The sequence below is a fragment of the Panthera leo genome (genome assembly GCF_018350215.1).
Source record: "Panthera leo isolate Ple1 chromosome F3 unlocalized genomic scaffold, P.leo_Ple1_pat1.1 chrF3_random_Un_scaffold_30, whole genome shotgun sequence".
Classification (NCBI taxonomy): domain Eukaryota; kingdom Metazoa; phylum Chordata; class Mammalia; order Carnivora; family Felidae; genus Panthera; species Panthera leo.
This window is the reverse complement of record NW_024962231.1, coordinates 220,135-241,155: the sequence shown is the minus strand read 5'-3', so window position 1 is coordinate 241,155 and position 21,021 is coordinate 220,135. Positions and strand designations below refer to the sequence as shown.

General features: G+C 50.1%; 2 protein-coding genes across 5 annotated transcripts in view; both read left to right on the top strand.

Annotated features, from left to right (window-relative positions):
- The first annotated feature begins 268 nt into the window (after positions 1-268).
- Positions 269-1,086, top strand: LOC122212803 (nuclear pore membrane glycoprotein 210-like). The gene is made up of 2 exons (XM_042926767.1): positions 269-449; positions 617-1,086. Exons 1-2 carry the CDS (start codon positions 441-443, stop codon positions 929-931), a joined length of 324 nt encoding a protein of 107 aa, XP_042782701.1. The 5' UTR covers positions 269-440; the 3' UTR covers positions 932-1,086.
- Positions 1,087-3,368: 2,282 nt separating this feature from the next.
- The window catches only part of LOC122212801 (nuclear pore membrane glycoprotein 210-like), a 73,303-nt gene continuing 55,650 nt past the window's right edge, over positions 3,369-21,021 (top strand). For all 4 annotated transcript variants that reach the window (XM_042926764.1, XM_042926762.1, XM_042926765.1 and 1 more), the window contains exons 1-7: positions 3,369-3,672; positions 4,749-4,880; positions 5,990-6,148; positions 9,225-9,316; positions 10,931-11,105; positions 12,502-12,677; positions 19,169-19,259. In XM_042926764.1, the coding sequence (XP_042782698.1) occupies positions 3,655-3,672; positions 4,749-4,880; positions 5,990-6,148; positions 9,225-9,316; positions 10,931-11,105; positions 12,502-12,677; positions 19,169-19,259 (843 nt within the window). In that variant the 5' untranslated portion in view covers positions 3,369-3,654. The remainder of the gene's footprint in view (positions 3,673-4,748; positions 4,881-5,989; positions 6,149-9,224; positions 9,317-10,930; positions 11,106-12,501; positions 12,678-19,168; positions 19,260-21,021) is intronic.

The window sequence follows — 21,021 nt, the reverse complement described above, 5'->3', positions numbered from 1 at the left end:
CCCGGTGACCCTGGTGCTGCTGGTCAGGGGACGGTGCCGTGAGAACCACTGCTCTACGCAGGGGTCTCACATGAATAAAATTGTCTTTCTTTTCATGGGGTTTCACATCTGGTGAAATGAAGCATCGTTGTAAACAACAGAACATGCCCCTGAGAACCACAGATCCTCAGGCCCATGGGCGGGCTGAAATCCTGGGGGGGGGGGCGCTCAGCCCCCCCCCCCCCCCCCCAGAGCTGGTCAGGACCCCAGGCCCTCGCCAGTCCCTTCTAACAGAGGAGGGATGTCCAGGCACCGTGCCTCCCTGAAAATATTCAGGGGTGAATTCTGCCCAGCTGCGCGAGCTTGGAACACGATGGCCCCCTTCTCTCTTGTGTCTCCACACGCAGGTCTTTCCCCCGTTTAGGTTGATACCCAGGAAGGTGACGCTGATCATCGGGGCTATGATGCAGGTAGGAACCAAAGGCCGCGTGCTCGCCCACCCCCACCCGTGGCCCCTGCCTAGCTCCAGGCTGGCCTGCCCTCCTGGGCGCCAGAGGGCTAAGATGGGGCGCTCCGGGCCCTGAGCTCTGAGGATGAGGCGGGGGCTGATGGGCACTGCTATTTCTCCCTACGCCAGATCACCTCGGAGGGTGGCCCCCAGCCCCAGTCCACCATCCTCTTCTCTATCAGCAATGAGACCGTTGCCGTGGTAAACAGTGCCGGGCTGGTGCGGGGGCTGGCCGTCGGCAATGGCACCGTGTCTGGGGTCGTGCAGGCCGTGGATGCTGAGACCGGCAAGCTTGTCATCGTGTCTCAGGTAATGAGCGTGGGCTCCACTGGACGTGGGTGCTTCCGAAGCCTCCCTGGGCATGAGCCCTCTAAGTGCTGGGGTGCACTGCGCCCCTCAAGAGCTGGGGTGCTGGTCAGCTGGGATGGGGAGGAAGTCTGTTAACTGGGTTCTGGCTCTGCTCATGAGGACCACCCCTCTCTGAGGGTCCTGCTTCTGCCCTCTGAGTCCACAGCCCCTGTCTGCCACCTGACCACCCACCAGGGCCAGCCTAGCCAACTTGGGGGCCCCCAAGATCGCTCAGAATTCTCCCGACTGAGTCTCCCCAAGTGCTCTTTTTTTTTTTTCATGTTTGTTTTTGAGAGAGAGAGCACATAAGTGGTGGAGGGGGAGAGAGAGAGAGAGAGACAGAGAGAGAGGATCCAAAGCAGGCTCTGTGCTGACAGCATAGAGCCCAACATGGGATTTGAACTCACAAATCATGAGACCATAACCTGAGCTGAAGTCGGACGCTTAACTGACTGAGCCACCCAGGCGCCCCTCCCCAGCTGCTCCTTAAGGGACAGAGCCTGGTCTTCAACCCCGTCCCTGCCCTGGGGACATTCCAGTGCATGATGGTCACGCAGCCTGCAGCCCTCTAGTTCTCTCAGCACCCCTGCCCCAGGGTGTCTACGGCTACCCTGTTTCCAGACGACGGTCCTGAGGCACAGCTAGTGGGCCAGGGCTTGGGGACATTCTGATGGAAAAGGGGTTCCTGTTAGTTCCGACACGCTTCGTGGATTGCAGTGTGTGTTTTCAGGGGCGTGCGTAGCCAGGCTGCTCTAAGCACGTGGACGATCGGACATCAGTAGGTTTCAGACGCAGAGTTCTATTTCCAGGAGAAAAGGAGACCCTGAATCACGCAGCAATGAACTTAAGTTATCCCCTAAGCCTCTCGGCTGGACTCGGGGACTTTTGCTAAGCGCTTTTCTGGATCAGCGGAGACAATGGAAGGCCGAGCTAGGGGAGTCCTCCCCCCAGGAGGGTCTTCCTGCCCCTCATTAGTGGCACTGACACTAGGCGGGTGAAAGTCGGTTTCTAAGCCCGATAGTTTCCCTTGTTTCCCAGGGGGTAGAGACCTCACCGGGGTCCGGAAGGGAGACAAGAGATGGTTTCCACCTCCTGAGCAGGGCTCAGAGTGCTCGGATTCTCCCTGACGGTGCCCTGTGGAAGTGTCTCAGGGGAGACTGCAGCGTGGACATGACCGTGCCAGAAATCTGGGCTCTAAGAAGAGCATTGTTTTGTGTAACGTGACTGTGGACAGCCTTTTCAGAACCCTGTCACCCTGCTCCTTGTCCAGCATGCAGGGCCCCCTGGAAGGAGTCCATGAGCTCCCATGAGCTCATAGCATCTGAACACAGGGCACCCAAGGGAGCTGGCTCTGTGCACTGCCCTGGAGATGTGCCCTTCTTCCCTGCGGCTGACTTTGATCTGACATTGAGTTCATTGATTTACTCCTGTTTGCCCGAGTTTCAGTGTCTCTGCAAGTAACCGGTTAAGCCACAAAGTCCTTTTGCATCATGGAGGTAGATGCCCTGATTGTACCAATTGATTTTTATAAAGACAAAGTGTCGGGAATGTGAAATCTGCCCTGTGGCATACAGCAGGATTCAGATAGACGTCTTGCAGGAGAAGATGAAGGACCAGATGAAGGACAGGCTCCCCACTGTCTGTATGGAGCCCAATGTGGGGCTTGAACCCATCAACCGTGAGATCATGACCCGAGCCGAAACCAAGAGTCGGACGCTCAATTGACTGAGCCACCCAGGCATCCCACTTCTCTTTGTGGTCTGACCTCGCTGGGCCACCTCTCTCCGTGTGTCTCTCATCGGGTGGGGTGGGAGAGGAACTGGGGGAGGGTCTGGCACCCCTGGGCAGGTGGAGTGACTTTGCCAGCAGTTCCATCTGAAATCCATCTCCTAGAGCCCAGGCAGGCAGTGGTTCAGCCTGAGGCCCATGTGTCCACAAAGTGTAGGGGGTTCTGCTCAGAAGCTCCCAGTTCATCTGTCTAAACCAGATCATAGAATCAGCACCCATGGCCAAAGCGTGGGCCAGGACTGGCAGAAGGAGACTGGGCAGTGAAAGGGACAAAGGCAAGGAAGAGAAGGAAGAGAATGGATGTTTATTGAGTACCTACTATATGCCAGGCATTAGCCCGGATCACAAGACACAGGGTGGGCTCAGTATATAAAAAAGGCTTAAGGGTTTTAGTAGCCTGGGTTCAACAGAGTCAATAGCACTATAAAGAAGCCTGATAAGGTTAATCTTTGACCAGATTAACAAGAGTATAGACTTCAGAATGAAGGAGAATATACAGTCTGCTCTAACGAGACTCTATCTGTATCCCGCATTTGTCCCAACACCCTGATCATTGACGGAGAGTAACACATTAGATTTAGGGTCGGGAGCATCTGGACTCCTGTCTTGTGAGGGCCACCCAACCTAGAGAAGAACAGTGTCCGGTCACTGCCCCCTAGTCTCTCTGGTGCTGACCCGGAACAACTCCATCTAATAGGTCTGCAGGCTCAGAGGACAAGGCTGGGAGCCCCTGGGGAACGGGAGGAACAGTGGCCAGATCTGTGTGGGGTGAGCCACCCACAAAACCAGGCTGCCTTGGGAAGAGGAGGGTGGTGCTGGACATCCGTGAGCACCTTCCAGCCATGCAGCTCCCAAGCTGGCCTTGGCAAGAGCCTCCCTGTTTGGAGGGGTCCCTTGGTGAAACACCTGTTGTTGGCTGATAGTACCCCCCTGCCCCAGCCAGCCTGAGCCCAAAGCCCTTTCCCTAGGACCTCGTGGAGGTGGAGGTGCTGCTTCTCCAGGTGGTGAGGATCCGTGCCCCCATCACTCGGATGAGGACGGGAACCCAGGTGAGACGGGGACCCCTCCAGCACCTGCTGCCGGTGTCGCTGTCTGAGCAGCCCCCTGGCGGGTCTCAGGCTCCGAGTTCTGGTTCAGGCTGAGCTTGTGGGGAGTGGAAGTTGCTGCTAGGTCGCTGTTTCCTCTCCTGCTCAACCCCTGCTTATCTCTGGGGTCAGACTGAGCTTTAGGACGGAGCCCTACCGTTTCCTGCTCTAGGCCTCGCAGGCATTCTGTGTGTTCTCGCTCCCGGTGCAAAGCCCTCGTGGGCATAGCATTTACCCCTCTCCAGTTCTGGGTCCCCCTCCCTCAGCACAGTTATTGAGTGATGCCTGTGTCTCCCTCCCCCGAGTCTGTCACCCTTCCACACCTGGAATAGCACCTGGCAGGGAACAGGAGCCAACACTTGGATAGCAGGACCTCAGGGCTTTCTGTGTGGTGACTCATTTGACACTCATCAACAAGCTGTGAGGTGGCTCCTGGTGTCAGTCTGTATGTTACGGGTGGGGAAATGAAAGCCTAGAAGGCTTATGGCCTCTGCCCAAGGTCGCATGGCTAGTAAGTGCCAGAACTGGAAGTTGACCCAGGCGGCCTGGCATGGAGTCCGTTCTTCCCGTTAGCGGTATTGCCTCCCCTGGTGGGCACTCAGGAAGCACGGGTTGAGGGAGCCCGTGAACCCCACCTGTGCCCATTCCACGTGAGCAGGGAGCCCCTGCTAGATTGAGAGAGGAACAGAGGCACGGATGGCAGGGTGGCCTGGGCTGGGCTGCCCGGGGGCCTGCAGGCCCCCTGGAGCTGTAGGGGGCCACGTCACCAAGGGGGTCTGTCAGCCAAGGTGAGACGCCGTGCACAGCTCAAGAAGGACCGCGTGCGGAGGGGCTGGCTCTGTCTCTTGTTTGCTCATTTGCTATTTCACCAGAGCTTCTCGCCCCTGTGCCAGGCCCTTCTCTGGTTAGGGAAGAAGGGCCCCCATTGCACAAAGGAGACAGGATAGCGCCCGGGCTGCTGGAGGTGCCCAGGGCTTGGGGGGGGGGGCACTCTTGGCGGTGGGACTCTGCTGGTCACGGGCCTGGCTTCTCTCCTGCAGATGCCTGTTTACATCACTGGGATCACCAACAGCCAGAACCCTTTCTCCTTTGGCAATGCCGTGCCGGGCCTGACCTTCCACTGGTCTGTCACCAAGCGGGACATCCTGGACATCCGGGGGCGGCACCAGGAGGTAACCCCCCCCCCAGGGTCCCCTGCCCCCTGCATGCACCGGCGTCTGGAGCTGGGAGGGTTCTCCCCACGTTTCTGCACGTGAGCTCTGCCCCCTCCCTCCCAGGCTGGTCCTGGCCCTGTCCTGCTCTCTCTCAGGGCTCGTTGGGACACCTTCTCCCAGATCCTGCCACCGCACTGTCCACCCCCCACCCCCAGTGACCTGCCTCCGTTCCCAGTCCTCTCGTGACCAGGAATATGGGCTCCTAGCTCTCCCTCCTTCCCGGTCCCGGACTGCCTGCAACCCTTTCCCCTTTAAGCACATTCTTGCTAAGTGCCAGAGAGGGGCGTCGCGGGTAACCCGCTTCAGAAGGCAGCCTTGTGGGGAAGTCACAAAAGTTCCAGGCCGTCACAGGGTCTTGGTCAGGGCCCCTACTCTGTACTTCTGACCTTCTTTCTGAGGCCATGCCTCACAGCCCTGGGGCTTTTTCCAGATTTACCCCAGAGGGCAACCACCCCCACCCCCCTCCCCTTAGCCCTTCTTAGAGGGACCCTGGCCTCTCCTCAGACCTCAGAGCTGGACGAGTAGTTATAACCCCCTCGTTGTGTTGACGAGCCCATACGGAAGGGACATGCCTGTGTGGCCCAGGGAGCCAGTGGGGAAATGGGACAATGGGACCAGGTTCCAGCCCTGGTGACTCTAGTCTGCCCTCCCTGGGTCATACAGGACTCGAGTGTGGGGTGGTTTTGAGAGGTTTCTTCTTGCCTTGTCTGTGCATGGGGGGGAGGGTCCTGTCTCCAGTGCCAGGGGCTTCCTCAGACTGTTCCCATAACACGGACATCCCAGACTAGAGGGTCCCTTCGCGGAAAACTGCCAGGTCTAGCAAATACCTCTCGGTTCATCACCCACCCCACATGCTAAGGGCTCTGAGAAGCTCTGCCCGCCTGGGTTGGGCCAACATCCCCCACATGCACCCGTGAACCTCGTGAAACTCTGCCTCCCGCACCCGTGACAGGTTAGCGGGCCCTGGCTGGAGCGGTGAGGCGACGGCCTTTGAGAACAGGCAGGTGGATGTCGGGGGGACTGGAGCCCCTGGCCCTCCCTGAGAACCTATTTGGTGTCCATCCCAGGCTTCGCTCCGGCTCCCGTCACAGTACAACTTTGCCATGAACGTGCACGGCCGGGTGAAAGGCCGGACCGGGCTGAGGGTGGTGGTCAAGGCTCTGGACCCCGCTGCTGGACAGCTGCACGGCCTCGCCAGAGAGCTCACTGACGAGATCCAAATCCAGGTGAAGGACAGGTGGGCAGAAGCCGCCGTCAGAGGGAGAGGAGGTGCCAACCCAGCAGCCTCTCCCCCCGGGGACCATTCGGGGGCACATCAGCTCTTCTGCCACCCCACACCTGAGGAGTTCTCGGGCTGCAGGGGAGCCCGCAGATGGGGCTGCCTGAGGGCATAGGGTGGGGGCGGGTGGCTGGCAGTCCAGGAGGTCCGAAATAGCTTGATGTATTCCCTAAAGAGCGGGTAATCCTGAGCTGGGAGTCTGAGGCACCTTCATGGTAGAAAGAAGCCAGAGAACTGTCTGAGTGGGGCATTAATTGAATTGTCTGTGTTTATTTCGCAAACACTCACAGACCACTTACCAGAGGCGGACTTGCCATTCCCCAGTCCCCAGTGTTGCCTCACCCGTGAAGTGCCTCCCGAAGCCTGTGGGGCAGGCGCTGTGGGCGTTGCTGCTTGATGATGAGCCTGAGGCCTTAGGGGGGAGGGGTCAGAGTGTGCCCCCAGGTTGCAGTGAGTGGGTGGTGGGTCCTGAAAGGCCTGGAGGGCTGTGCTGTGTGTACGGCCTGGGAGACGGTGTGACCCATCGATTCACAGATGGAAACCGAGCCTCAGAGAGGGAGGGGGCCTGCTCCAAGCCCCCAGAGGAGCCCCACTGAGTCAGGACCAGGAGCTCAGCAGTTTTTCTCCCACCCAGGCCTCAGTGCCTGCATCTCTCTCTCCAGTCTGCCCTCCTCCCTCCCCTGACTATCGGAGCCCCTCAGTGAAACTAAGGCTCTGGGACCCAATAACTTCTGGGATACCTTAAATGGCAAAGAAAAATTGGGGGTACTTGGGTGGCTCAGTCAGTTAAGCGTCCGACTTCAGCTCAGGTCATGATCTCACGGTTTGTGGGTTCAAGCCCTGCGTCAGGCTCTGAGCTAACAGCCCAGAGCCTGGAGCCTGCTTCGTATTCTGTGTCTCCCGCTCTGTCTGCCCCTCTCCCACTCATGCTCTGTCTCTCTCTCTCTCTCTCAAAAATAAACGTTAAAAAAAATTGCAAGAAAAAATTGAAAGCAGCTCCTGAACGTGAGAAAAGAAACAGATCAGGTCCCCTCTTCAAAAAGAAATAAAGCATTTTCTAACCTAGGCGCCTACCTAGTCAGGGGTAAAGATTTTCAAAGAAAGAAACTGTCATTTACCAACCCCCCTCACCTCGGGCTGCACATATGTGCATGCACACACACACACACACACACAAACACACAGAGACACGTAACATACATACGCATGCAGAGACACAGACACGTATGTATACACAGATAAATACAAACACAGACACGTGCAAATATATGTTCTTCCCAGTTAAAAATGAAAGCATGTCTGGCACCTCCTCATTGGATAAAGACGGGGCTTTGCAGCCTTCGAATTCTGTGACCTTGCATGAGTCACTGAGCATCTTTGTGCCTCAGTTTCCCTAGCTGATAGCAGTTGGAGGTTTGGGTATGTCAGAGACTTAGCGATGCTGGATCCAGCCCACAGATGTATTTGATTTGGCTCATTCTGTGCTCTGAAACCATTTTTATTTGTTGCGAACATTGAAAAAGAGGAAGATGTATAAAAATCCAATAGGCAGCTTGTCCTGAAGATACATGGCATTTTTCCACATGTGCCCAAATCAGCAGGAGATGGGAAGCAGCCCCTCCTGGCCCCATTGCCCCCCGCTTCTCCCCGATGGTGAGACCACCTGTCAGTTGCCATTGACCCTGGTGCTTGCATTATTCCTTTTCTTAAACTTGAGTTAACAGGAAAGTAATATCTCTCTTGCACCTTAATTTACCTCTAAAGAGGGACAATAGGGGCGCCTGGGTGGCTCAGTCACTTAAGCATCTGACTTCGGCTCAGGTCGTGATCTTGCAGTTCGTGAGTTCGAGCCCTGTGTCGGGCTCTGTGCCGACAGCTCGGAGCCTGGAGCCTGCTTCGGATTCTGTCCCCCTCTCTCTCTGCCCCTCCCCTGCTCATGCTTTGTCCCTCTCTGTCTTTCCCTGAAAAATAAACATTAAAAAAAATAAAATAAAGAGGGACAATAAAGAATATGCATTTAAGACAAATAGGAGTTAGGAGGAGACATTTTTGCATGTACTTCCTGTGCAGTGCATGCATCCGAGTCAAAATCAGGCTGCTCCACTCTGGGTGCCACCTGCCTAGTGGAAGGACTCCCCTGATGCCAGAACCCCATCTAGCTCCAAAGGTCATTTATCATTCACCATTTCGGAAGTGTTGCCACGCACATTGCTACTGGAATCCTGCGGCTCTTTGAGACAGACATGGCAAGATTATTAGTTTTAGACCCATTTTACAGATGAAGAAATCTAGACTTACATATACGATCAGAACATAGCAGTGCTGGGAGGGAGGGAGTTTTCTTGGAAAACCGAGCCCCTGGGATCCAGCCAGTCTGATCAGATTGGAAGCCAGTGTGGAGCTCAGAGCTGTGCTCAGCATCCAGACCCGGATGCCAAGGAAGGTCCTTCCAAGGGTTCCTAGAGAAAGGGACTTGGAAGGGTGGTGGGCAGTTAGGGTGCATGTAGGGAGGGGTCTGGAGTTACCATAAGTGCAGCAACCATGGGCTGGGGAGCCGTCGAGGGCCCCGGGGCTCCTGGGGAGCGATGATCAGATTCACTCGGACATTACCAGGTTTATCATCTGCCCTGGTTCGCCAACATGCCCCGTACCCACACTGTGTGGATCCCGCAGGACCGTGGCAGGAGGGAGTGAGATGGGGGTTATTCTGAGATGGTCACATTGAGGAGCAGCTGAGCAAGACCCTGGGTCCTGTAACTCTCTACGCTGCCTTCCGTACCCAGAGAGATGTCCCCACCACCGGGAATCTGGGGAGGGGCCCGTGCTTCCTGGCTCCGTGAAGCAGATGCCGTCGGGGCCTCTCTTAAAAGTCAGCCCTCCCCGTCCCATCCCCAGCCACCTGACAGGTGCTGGCAACAGTGATCCTCCTGTCTCCACCCCGTTCGTCTCCCTCCCTGGAGGGGAGCTGGTGCCTGGCCGTGACTCCAGTCGCATGACAGGAAACAAAACTCCCTCCATTCTAGGTATTGGAAAAGCTGCTGCTGCTGAGCCCTGAAACAGAAGCAGAGCAAATATTAATGTCGCCCAACTCGTTTATAAAGCTTCAGACAAACAGGTACGTGACTCAGCGCTTGTTTGCAGCTGGGCTGAGACGCTGCGCTCGGCACCCGACGGCTCATTTGTCAAAGTTGTCAGGAGCCGCGGGTGCTTCAAGCGAACGGCATCTTCCTGGGCTTGAAGTGGGTGCGGCTTCTGCATTTCCCCCTCCCTCCGCCATGGATGTCGTCTTCTGCTGTTCCGCATCACGTGTTCCCAAGGGTCCTTCTTATCTTCCCCGTAGCCTCGAAAGGTTTGAATGCCCACTGCTCAAACCCGCTACCTTAAAGGGAAAGAAGTGCTACCTTGGAAGAGTTAAATTTTCAAATGCCCCTTTGTCTTCAAGGCTTGCTGTTCAGTGTGAATAATTCCTGACCCAGCAGCATGGGCATCACCTGGGAGCCGGTTAAAATGCAGACCCCGGGCCCCACCCCAGACCTGCACGTAACAAGACCCCCACTCGATGGGGATGCACATCGTTGTCTACAAGGCACAGGTGTAAAACACGTCTGCCAATGTCATTCCCACCTTGCATTCAAATGGGGCGCCTTTGGTGGCAATGACTTGCACGTGACCTACAGCTGCACGGTGGGGGAGGGGCTGTAAGGACCACAGGAGTGCTCGCGTGTTCCGTGGAGCGCACACATGTGGTGGTCATTCGTGCATGTGTCTAGATGCCAGGCTGTGTGCTAGGCTCTTGGAACAGGTGCATGACGTGCTGGTGGGGAAGCGAGAAGTACGGCACGAGAAGGGGACAACGAAACAAGGTATAACGGTTAAGCCAAGGCCCAAAGAAGGGCCTTCTGTGCAAGGATTTAGGGGAGGCCTGTCCGAGATAGTGAGGCTTGAGCTATTAAAGGATGAAGAGGAATTCTGCAGGTTCCCAGCAAGGGGTTACTGATGGGGGAGAAAGTTGAAGCAGAAGCAGTAACATTTACTTTAAGGTCATCTGAGGAGGGTCTGTCGGCCTGCATGCAAAGAGCACGGGGAGGGGGACAGGCCCTGGGGGCTGAACACCTTTGCTCCCTGCTGTTTCTTTGTTCTGTAGTAAGCCTAAAAGAGAGTATGAAACACTGAGATGTGTCTCCCACCCAGCCCAAACCACTTTCTGAGCCAGCAGCCCATTTTCATCCCGTTCCCTGCCCTTGGAAACAGGACAGGGCAACACCATTGCTTCCCTTTCACAGCTGGGGAGACGGAGGCCAAGAGAGGAGGCATGCAGCTGTTTGCGGGGCATTGGGACTGCACTCAGCTTCTGCCTGGCGATGGTCTTTCACTGTGCCAGGCTGTCTTATGGCAGCAAATGGGGAAGTTTGCCCCAGAAACGATCTTTGACAGCATATGTCCCATGCAGCTGATGAGAGGAGCTCAGGCCTCAGCCTCTTCTCCCAGAAGCAGCGCCCTCTTTGGAACCATCGGTTTTGCAAATTAAGTTTCCCGTGGGTGACTGATGAGGCTGAAGTTGAGCTGAGCACCCAGGTCCTAATGCACAGTGGGGCTAAGATCAGGCCTTTTCCTTCTCCCAGGAGCCATCGGGAAGCCCAGATGGCTGGACCTCAGGGCAGGGATTTCGGGCCCCTTGCTGTGACCCGCTCCCACACTCTGAAAAACCGAGTCTGCTTTTTTTCCAAAGGGACAGAGCAGCATCTCTGAGCTACCGCGTCCTGGACGGGCCGGAGAAGGTTCCTGTCGTGCATGTTGACGAGAAAGGCTGCCTGACGTCAGGGTCCGTGATTGGGATGTCCACAATCCAAGTGACTGCCCAAGAGCCTTTTGGGGCCAACCAGACCATCCTCTTTGCTGTAAAGGTAGGTTCATGCTTTCCCGCTTTTTGGAGTAATAAAAGCAATCGTGTCAAGGTAAAAAAAAAAATCTCCCCTCGCAGGTATAAAATAGATCTATCACCTTCCAGCTGAGAAATTGTAGGTAAGAATTTATTGAAGAATAACTTGGGAGCAGAGGTCCTAGCTGAAAAGTTCTAGCATCTTCTAGATGTCAGAGCGGAAGATCCTTGGAGATGGATTTCAGTGGCCTCATCTCATAGATGGGGAAACTGAGGCCCAGCGAGGCCCGTGATTTGCTGGGACCAGCACCCGTGTCCTGACTGGGCAGCCGGCACCTGGAACGTGATAGGTGCCTATGCACATTGACTGCATGTGCTGGGCACCCGACACAGAAATGGTTGCATTATACATGTGGCAGCATGTGCAGTTCAGTGACCCATTTTACAGGCAAGGACACTGGGACTCACCATGGAAATGACTCGCTCAGTGAGTCACTTCAGTGGTGGAGAGTCAGGGTCTGGTCATCCGGCCGCATCACGGCGCTTCCCATGTCCCTCTGCCCTCCGTGCTCCGTGGTGACGGGGACTTTCTCCTCCTCGAGCATCCTCGGGTCGGGTCCCCGGAATTTCCTTCCACTATCTCATCATAGCCACTTTCTGAATCCTGGGTGACAGACAAGATACATGACTTCACGTTCGAGATTTTGCCGTGGTCACAGATCTGTTTCCTGAATTAATGTCTTTTTGTTTCCGTAATTAATGCCTGGCAGGGAACCTTCAGCCTGGTTTTTGAGTCGGTGAAAGCAGCTTCCTGCTCATCCTACCTCAGCAAGTATGTACTGAGGACCAGCTGAGTAGAGGTCGCTGCACCCGCCGATCTTTATCCAAGAAATTGGGTCTTCTGAGAGGAGCTAACTTTCTGGCCAGGATAGATTTTACCCGGAGTTGGAGGGCCAGGGCTGCTCTCCCTGGAGCTTGGGTTTCTGGGCTCTGGGATTCTTTCCCTGGAGCACCTGTCAGCACGTCGTGGCTCCTGGTTAATACTTCCTCTGCCGTCCAAGTGGGCATTACTTCCACTTTAAACACCCAGAGAGCCAGGTTTTCGAAGGAAACCGAACATCGAAAGCCCAGGGGGAATTTTTGCCAATGTGAATAACGATCTCATTTTTCAAAGTCATGGGTTTTGACTCTTGTAGATTGGGGGGTTTTCTTCTAGTGAGGCCAGCCCACTGTGTGGGAAGGTGGGATTCTTGTCGCTAGGTTGGGACGCTTAGCGGACCAAGGCCTTTTCTCTTTCCATGACCCCTGAGTCGATCAGCCTCCCGATCCTTCCCGAGGCGGGCCCCACTGGGGGCAAGTGACTCCTCCCTGGGAGGCTGGTCCCCAGGGCAGTCATCACCACACCTGCTCACTGTCCCCAGGTATCTCCTGTGTCTTACCTGAGGCTCTCCATGAGCCCCACCCTACACACCGAGAACAAGGAGGCTCTGGCAGCCCTGCCTTTGGGAATGACCGTGACCTTCACCATCCACTTCCACGACAACTCCGGAGATAGCTTCCATGCTCACAATTCGGTCCTCAGCTTTGCGACCAACAGGTAGGGTGTGGGTGAGGCTCTTCTCCCCCGTGAAGATGTGTGTCAGTTGTACTTGGATTTGATGTATGGGGGTGGCTGAGTCCACTAGACCCTCCGTGCCACTGGAAGGAGAGCTTTGTTCCCTGCAGTCTTGAGGAGGGAGCGTGTCGTGCTTGCAGGACCACAGGGGGAGCACTGGGCTTGGGCAGGAGGCAGCGGTGAGGGGAAGGCAGGGCACAGAGCCTGTACTACCGCGTGGCGGGAAGCTGTTGGCGATGTCCCGTGGCGGGCCGGAGGTGAGACACAGGTGTTGGGGTTTGTGATAAACTTTGGTGTACCCGTGAAAGCCGACTGCAGGGGAGACGTAGCCACCCTGGCCATTGCACTGGCCCTGTGATCAGCGGATGCAAATCAGTGATCACAGACTTTATAAAAGTTGGTCAGAGTAAGGCACACACATTCCAATGCTCTGGTGCCGGGGAGGAAGGGGTCTGACCTTCACTGCATCCCCTTGTGGGTGTACAGGCCTTTCCACGTGACATCTCGCTGACTCCTCACTGCCGCCTGTTTGTAGAGGCCCAGAGAGGTCAAGCCACTTGCTCAGGGTCACGCGGGCTTTGAACACCAGGCTCCACATGAGGTTCATTTTGGCTGGCCCTGTAAATACCCCAACAACCTGGGGTTTCTTTTTAATGTTTATTTTTGAGAGACAGAGCGTGAGTGCGGAGGGGCAGAGAGAGGGGGACACAGAATCCGAAGCAGGCTCCAGGCTCCGAGCTGTCAGCACAGAGCCCGAAGCGGGGCTTGAACTCACAAACCGGGAGATCATGACCTGAGCTGAAGTAGGACGCTTAACCCACTGAGCCACCCAGGGCCCCACCATCAGTCTGTTTTAATTAGACCTCCAGGCGATTCTAAAGGTTGAGAACTACTGCCCCCGGGGGCATGCAGACTAGCTCAGAGGAGGAGAGAGAAGCATCAGGCATAGGAAGAAGGATGGCTTGGGCAGGGGTTCTAGGGCCTATGGGGGGCAGCTACCTTATTTTGAAGTTTATTTGCACATAATTACTTAGACCTCTTATTTTCAGAGGGGCTGTTTTTTCCTACAAAGCCATTTGACATAATTTGTGCTCTGTGAGTTTCAAAATAATTTAAAGCTATCCTTTAATCATAGATTTCGAGGAAAAAGAAGAAAATAAATCATATAATGTACAAATTAATGTAGAACTTTCTTATTATGAACACGTAATAAACAGACTCATTTGATCAAATTAGAATTACAGAACTTGACTGCTTAAACGGAATTGTGGTTTTATCTTCCACCTAGTACTACACACACACACACACACACACACACACACACACACACACACACGCACACACCAAAAAGAACTTCTTTGTTACTTTAGCTGATAGGATTCAAGTGCATATTTAAACAATTTGGGGAGTGGGGGTAAACATATACATGCTTTTGTTCCTAACTTGTATATTGCCAGTCCTTTCTGTTTTCTAAAAAGTATTTTATTTTGATACTTAAATTTTCTTCGTATTCATTAGATCCCATATCCAGAGTCCTTGTCTGTGAGTATAGAAAGGGCTTTTGATTGTTGGTTTCCACTTTTTGGTCTTGAAAGTAGTCCTACAGAAGCTTTCAGCTGAGCTGAATGTCTGCAGAATTAGTTGAGGTGTCAGAACATAGTATATATTTCCTTCATGTTGAAAGATCTTTTAATTTATTGAAAGAAAAATTCAAATCACTCAGATAATTAATTTTCAAAAAATGGAGACCTTTTGCCTTAAGTTTACATCTTTTCAAGATCTTATTCTACATGAGTATTGGTGCTTTGTAACTTCTGAAAAATGGTACTCTTTAAGATAGTGATGTGATAAAATCATTGTTTCATGGTACTTGTCACAAATAACCTTCCTTCAGATTGAAACTGGAATCTTCTTTCTCATGTTAGCTATTTCTTTGTTGAAAGCACCATAACTTTAGTTAAACAGAACATGAGCTACTTTAGTACTGTTTGTTCAAAAATCATGTATGACGATTTGTTGACGTGTTGATTCATGTAAATTGGGTGCATTGTAATTATCAGGGAACACTATGTAAAATTATATGCGAACAAACTGGACAACTGGGAAGAAATGGACAAATTCCTAAACACCCACACACTTCCAAAACTCAATCAGGAGGAAATAGAAAGCTTGAACAGACCCATAACCAGCGAAGAAATTGAATCAGTTGTCAAAAATCTCCCAACAAAGAAGAGTCCAGGACCCGGTGGCTTCCCAGGGGAGTTCTACCAGATGTTTAAAGCAGAGATAACACCTATCCTTCTCAAGCTATTCCAAAAAATAGAAAGGGAAGGAAAACTTCCAGACTCATTCTATGAAGCCAGTATTACTCTGATTCCTAAACGAGACAGAGACCGTTACGAGACCGTTTACGAGACAGAGTAAAAAAGAACTACAGGCCAATATCCCTGATGAATATGGATGCAAAAATTCTCCATAAGATACTAGCAAATCGAATTCAACAGCATGTAAAAAGAATTATTCACCATGATCAAATGGGATTCATTCCTGGGATGCAGGGCTGGTTCAACATTCACAAATCAAAGTGATACATCACATTAATAAAAGAAAAGATAAGAACCATATGATCCTGTCAATCGATGCAGAAAAGGCATTTGACAAAATTCAGCAATATTTCTTAATAAAAAACCTCGAGAAAGTCGGGATACAAGGAACATACTTAAACATCATAAAAGCCATTTATGAAAAGCCCACAGCTAACATCATCCTCAATGTTTTTCCCTGAGCTTTTTCCCTGAGATCAGGAACACGACAGGGATGTCCCCTCTCACTGCTGTTGTTTAACACAGTGTTGGAAGTTCTAGCATCAGCAATCAGACAACAAATGGAAATCAAAGGCATCAAAATTGGCAAAGATAAAGTCAAGCTTTACTTTTTGCAGATGACATGATATTATACATGGAAAATCTAATAGACTCCACCAGAAGTCTGCCAGAACTGATACATGAATTCAGCAAAGTTGCAGGATACAAAATCTATGTACAGAAATCAGTTGCATTCTTATACACTAATAATGAAGTAACAGAAAGACAAATAAAGAAAGTGATCCCATTCACAATTGCACCAAGAAGCATAAAATACCTAGGGATAAATCTAACCAAAGATGTAAAAGATCTGTGTGCTGAAAACTATAGAAAGCTTATGAAGGAAATTGAAGCAGATGTGAAGAAATGGAAAAACATCCCATACTCATGGATTGGAAGAATAAATATTGTCAAAATATCAACACTACCCAAAGCACTCTACACTTTCAATGCAATCCCAATCAAAATTGCACCAGCATTCTTCTCAAAACTAGAACAAGCAATGCTAAAATTCATATGGAACCACAAAAGGCCCCGAATAGCCAAAGTAATTTTGAAGAAGAAGAACAAAGCAGGAGGCATCACAATCCCAGACTTTAGCCTCTACTACAAAGCTGTAATCACCAAGACAGCATGGTATTGGCACAAAAACAGACACATAGACCAATGGAATAGAATAGATACCCCACAACTAGACCCACAAACGTATGGCCAACTAATCTTTGACAAAGCAGGACAGAACACCCAAAGGAAAAAAGACAGTCTCTTTAACAAATGGTGCTGGGAGAACTGGACAGCAACATGCAGAAGGTTGAAACTAGACCACTTTCTCACACCATTCACAAAAATAAACTCAAAATGGATTATGGACCCGAATGTAAGACAAGAAACCATCAAAACCCTAGAGGAGAAAGCAGGAAAAGACCTCTCTGACCTCAGTCGTAGAAATTACTTACTTGACACATCCCCAAAGGCAAGGGAAGTAAAAGCAAAAATGAACTACTGGGACCTTATGAAGATAAAAAAGCTTCTGCACAGCAAAGGAAGCAACCAACAAAACTAAAAGACAACCAACGGAATGGGAAAAGATGTTTGAAAATGGCATATCGGACAAAGGGCTAGTATCCAAAATCTATAAAGAACTCACCAAACTCCACACCCGAAAAACAAATAGCCCAGTGAAGAAATGGGCAGAAAACATGAAGAGACACTTCTCTAAAGAAGACATCCAGATGGCCAACAGGCACATGAAAAGATGCTCAATGTCGCTCCTCATCAGGGAAATACAAATCAAAACCACACTGAGATACCACCTCACGCCAGTCAGAGTGGCAAAAATGAACAAATCAGGAAACTATAGATGCTGGAGAGGATGTGGAGAAACGGGAACCCTCTTGCACTGTTGGTGGGAATGCAAATTGGTGCAGCCACTCTGGAAAACAGTGTGGAGGTTCCTCAAAAAATTAAAAATAGACCTACCCTATGACCCAGCAATAGCACTGCTAGGAATTTACCCAAGGGATACAGGAGTACTGAAGTATAGGGGCACTTGTACCCCAATGTTTATAGCAGCACTCTCAACAATAGCCAAATTATGGATAGAACCTAAATGTCCATCAACTGATGAATGGATAAAGAAATTGTGGTTTATATACACAATGGAGTACTACGTGGCAATGAGACGGAATGAAATATGGCCCTTTGTAGCAACATGGATGGAATTGGAGAGTCTGATGCTAAGTGAAATAAGCCATACAGAGAAAGACAGATACCATATGTTTTCACTCTTATGTGGATCCTGAGAAACTTAACAGGAACCCATGGGGGAGGGGAAGGAAAACATAAAACAAAAAAAGAGGTTAGAGTGGGAGAGAGCCAAAGCATAAGAGACTGTTAAAAACTGAGAACAAACTGAGGGTTGATGGGGGGTGGGTGGGAGGGGAGGGTGGGCAATGGGTATTGAGGAGGGCATCTTTTGGGATGAGCACTGGGTGTTGTATGGGAACCAATTTGACAATAAATTTCAAAAAAAATTTTTAAAATTGGGTGCATTGTGTTGCCACTGTATGTTTTTACAAAGGATTGAACAAAACATCTTTGAGGAAATTTGAAGAAAAAAATAAAAGAATGTATATCAAGGGTTGGTGATGGGTGTTTTTTTTTCCCCCCAGGGATGTTGAAACCAAGCAAAAGAAACAAATTTTATGTGTTTGTCATCAAAGTTACATGTACACAAACCTTAAAATACCAGTCAGCAGTCTACAACAGTCAACAGTATGTTTTCCTACAGGCAGCCACTTTCAACCTTTGCTGCTTCGTGAGTTATTTCGTCATTTCTCAAAACAACTTCTCATGCTACCTTGCAACTTTTTAGTCTTGGGTGTTACCTTTGACCACAGTGTTTTTAAAACAATCTGTTTATGTATCTGCCTCTCCCACTATATGGGCCCTTCGATAGTTCAGATATTAAATTTCTTTATATCTCCAACTCATGGTGGTGTTCTGTAGCCTCAGTCGATGAGAAATGAGGGCACTTTGTCTTAAGCTGTTTTCAGTGATGAAGTTCCAGACATGTGTTTCCCAGTACACCATGGCCACAAGCTTCATGACCACTTTACGTGGACCGAAAGTGCAAAGCCAGGATGCAGTATAGGACACCAGCTTCTCAGTATAAACTGACCCTGCTAATATTAATTGGATCATTTTAGGAAATGCCCTACAAATATGGGACAGCTTCTCAGTATAAACCAGCTTCTCAGTATAAACTGACCCTGCTAATATTAATTGGATCATTTTAGGAAATGCCCTACAAATATGGGACAGCATCTTACAACATTCTCAGTTCCTTAGGTACATCTTTTAACTAAGGGAATTGATTCTGGAACTGGATTTGTATCATGTTTTAGAGTAAGAGGTCAGAAGAGTTCTTTCCTTCTCCTACTATGTCCATGCTGTGATTTTTTTCTGAGCACTCAACTCATCCTGTATTCTGGCTATTGCACCTATTTCTTCTCTAGACCAGCAGTGAAACAGGGGACCATGTCTGGAGGACATCTCTTTTTGAACTTACGCATACAGGTTATGGATTGCCAACTTGCTGATGTTAAGAACATTGAAAATATAGGGGATTAAAGTGAAATATAAAAGGACATTTTTTTTCAATCATTATTTCCCAAAGTGACCAGTTTATGCCTGGTTACAGAATTAGGTTTGACTATTCAGTTTCCTTTCATGCAGTGCCTATAAGCACTAATTTATGATGTCTTTAATTATCAATGTATTTTTCAACTGGTTATCAAAATTTTGCATTTTTTTGAAATCTAAAGCTCATTTTACATAAATGGTAAGGGAAAGAGTTGAGTAAGAAATAAATTCATGAACATAGACAAAAGGAATCTAGAATTTATCTTTTACTGCTTAAAGCTCTTTCTGAAAAGAAATTTTCTGAAAGTCATTTCTGGGTTAAATTCTGAATAGATCTCATAAGTTTGACTTTTGCTCTATGGTAATAGAAGCTCCTTAGTAAGAATGGAGGATCTGAAAGAAGTGTTTAGTTCACATTTACATGGGATGAAATAATGACCTTTGTCTTTCTCTTCCTATCTGCAGGAGCATGTGCAGTGGCATCATGGGGTTAGGGTTCGGTTCCCGGAGGTGGCAAGGGGAAAACAGCCAGCTGTGCAGTGATCTCCAGGGCAGGGTGAGTTGGGGGCAATGTGAGGGTGCCGGTCAGCCTTAGGATTTGGGTTCAGGCGTTGGTGGATCCTGTGGGAAAGGCTTATGCTTTAGCTGGGGATCCCTTTCTGGAGCTCCATCCCATACATGAAAATGTCATGGTGATCTTCCCCCTTCTTCCCTGACAAGATTTGCGAGGTCACGGGCCTCAATTCCATTGATTCCTCAGAGCTAGGACGAGGGACACCTAAGGCCAGAGGCAAGGCTATGGTTAGGGTAGGTCCTGGGCGGAGACATGATCCAAAGCAACAGCAGGCAGTGGTTCCCCAGGATGCCTGAGATGAGGGGAGGTTCAGGTTGCAGTTCAGGCTGAGAGCTTGGGCTCGGGGGCCGGCCAAGTATGTGGGCAGTGTGTAGGACTGAGTTGAAACTCCCCTTCTGTAGCCCCATCATTGCCTTGGAGGCAGCATGGGGAACGTCTTGGCTTCTCACTGAATCATTCTGTGCCAGGCTTGGGCCCTGATTCTGTTCTTTTCATAGATCTAGCGCGTGGGAACCCTGAGGGAAAAATACATTGTTAGGGTAGGTGTATTTCTGGGACACAGCACACCTCAGGGTTCCCCTTGGCATACCTGCCTTCTTGAATATATGGAATCAGAGTGTGACCCAGTGGGTGGATGAGAATTCCCCTCCCTGTACTTACATGAGCACAGAAGGTGATTGTGAAAGACAAGTGCCTTGATCACTGCAGTGTAACCCCTGTACTTCCCAGTGTTATAATTAAAGACTCTCAGTCTTAGTGACATACACTTCAAAGTTTTCCCAACATAGAAAGGGTTAAGGGCATTTCTGGTTTTACCAGGCCCCTTACCCAAATTAGTATTAATTGGATTCAAAAACAAAGAAAGATGGATTGAAATCCAAATAGAATTAATTTAAAACACTTTGACTTCAGTGGTCTTTTGGAAACAGAACTATTATTTTAACATGTTTATTGAATATATTTGGCTTACACTTGTGAAAACAGACAAACAACAACAATAAAACAGCAAACAAAGTTTTCCTGGGCTAGGTTTAAATAAGGAAGGGATGTATCAATATAACAGGTGTCCCTGGTGGAGAACCTCATCATTGATTACTTAAACGTGTATCTATGGGTGCCTATCATTTACAACAAAATAGTATTATATACAAAGAAAAAGAAATCTGTCTAAAACTATTTTTTTATTCTTTAATTTTTCTCTGTTCTCTGTTAGTAACTAATTTCCCCCTTCCTGTCCCCAAAGGTTTTCTGTTAAGTTTCTCAAGATCCACATATGAGTGAAAACATATGATATCGGTCCTTCTCTGCCTGACTTATTTCACTGAGCATAATGCCCTTCAGTTACATCCATCTTGCTGCAGATGGCATGGTTTGGCTTCTAGAAGCACATTCAGCAATAGCCAAATTATGGAAAGAGCCTAAATGTCCATCCACTAATGAATGGGTAAAATAGATTTGGTTTGTATATACACTGGAATGCTACTTGGCAATAAGAAAGGCTGAAAGCAACCATTTCATGTGTACAGGGTTAAGGAGTTTCTCCTCATGCTTAGGGGAAACAGCATCAGTGCATGCGCGCTGGGGGTAAGGAGTTTCTCCTCAGACTTGAGGGAAACAGCACCAGATCATGTGTGCTGGGCATCAGGAGTTTCTCCTTAGACTCAGCGGAAAGATCATCAGTTCATGCGTGCTGAGGGCATCTTCTCCTCAGGCTTTGGGGAAACAGAATCAGTTCATGTGTGCC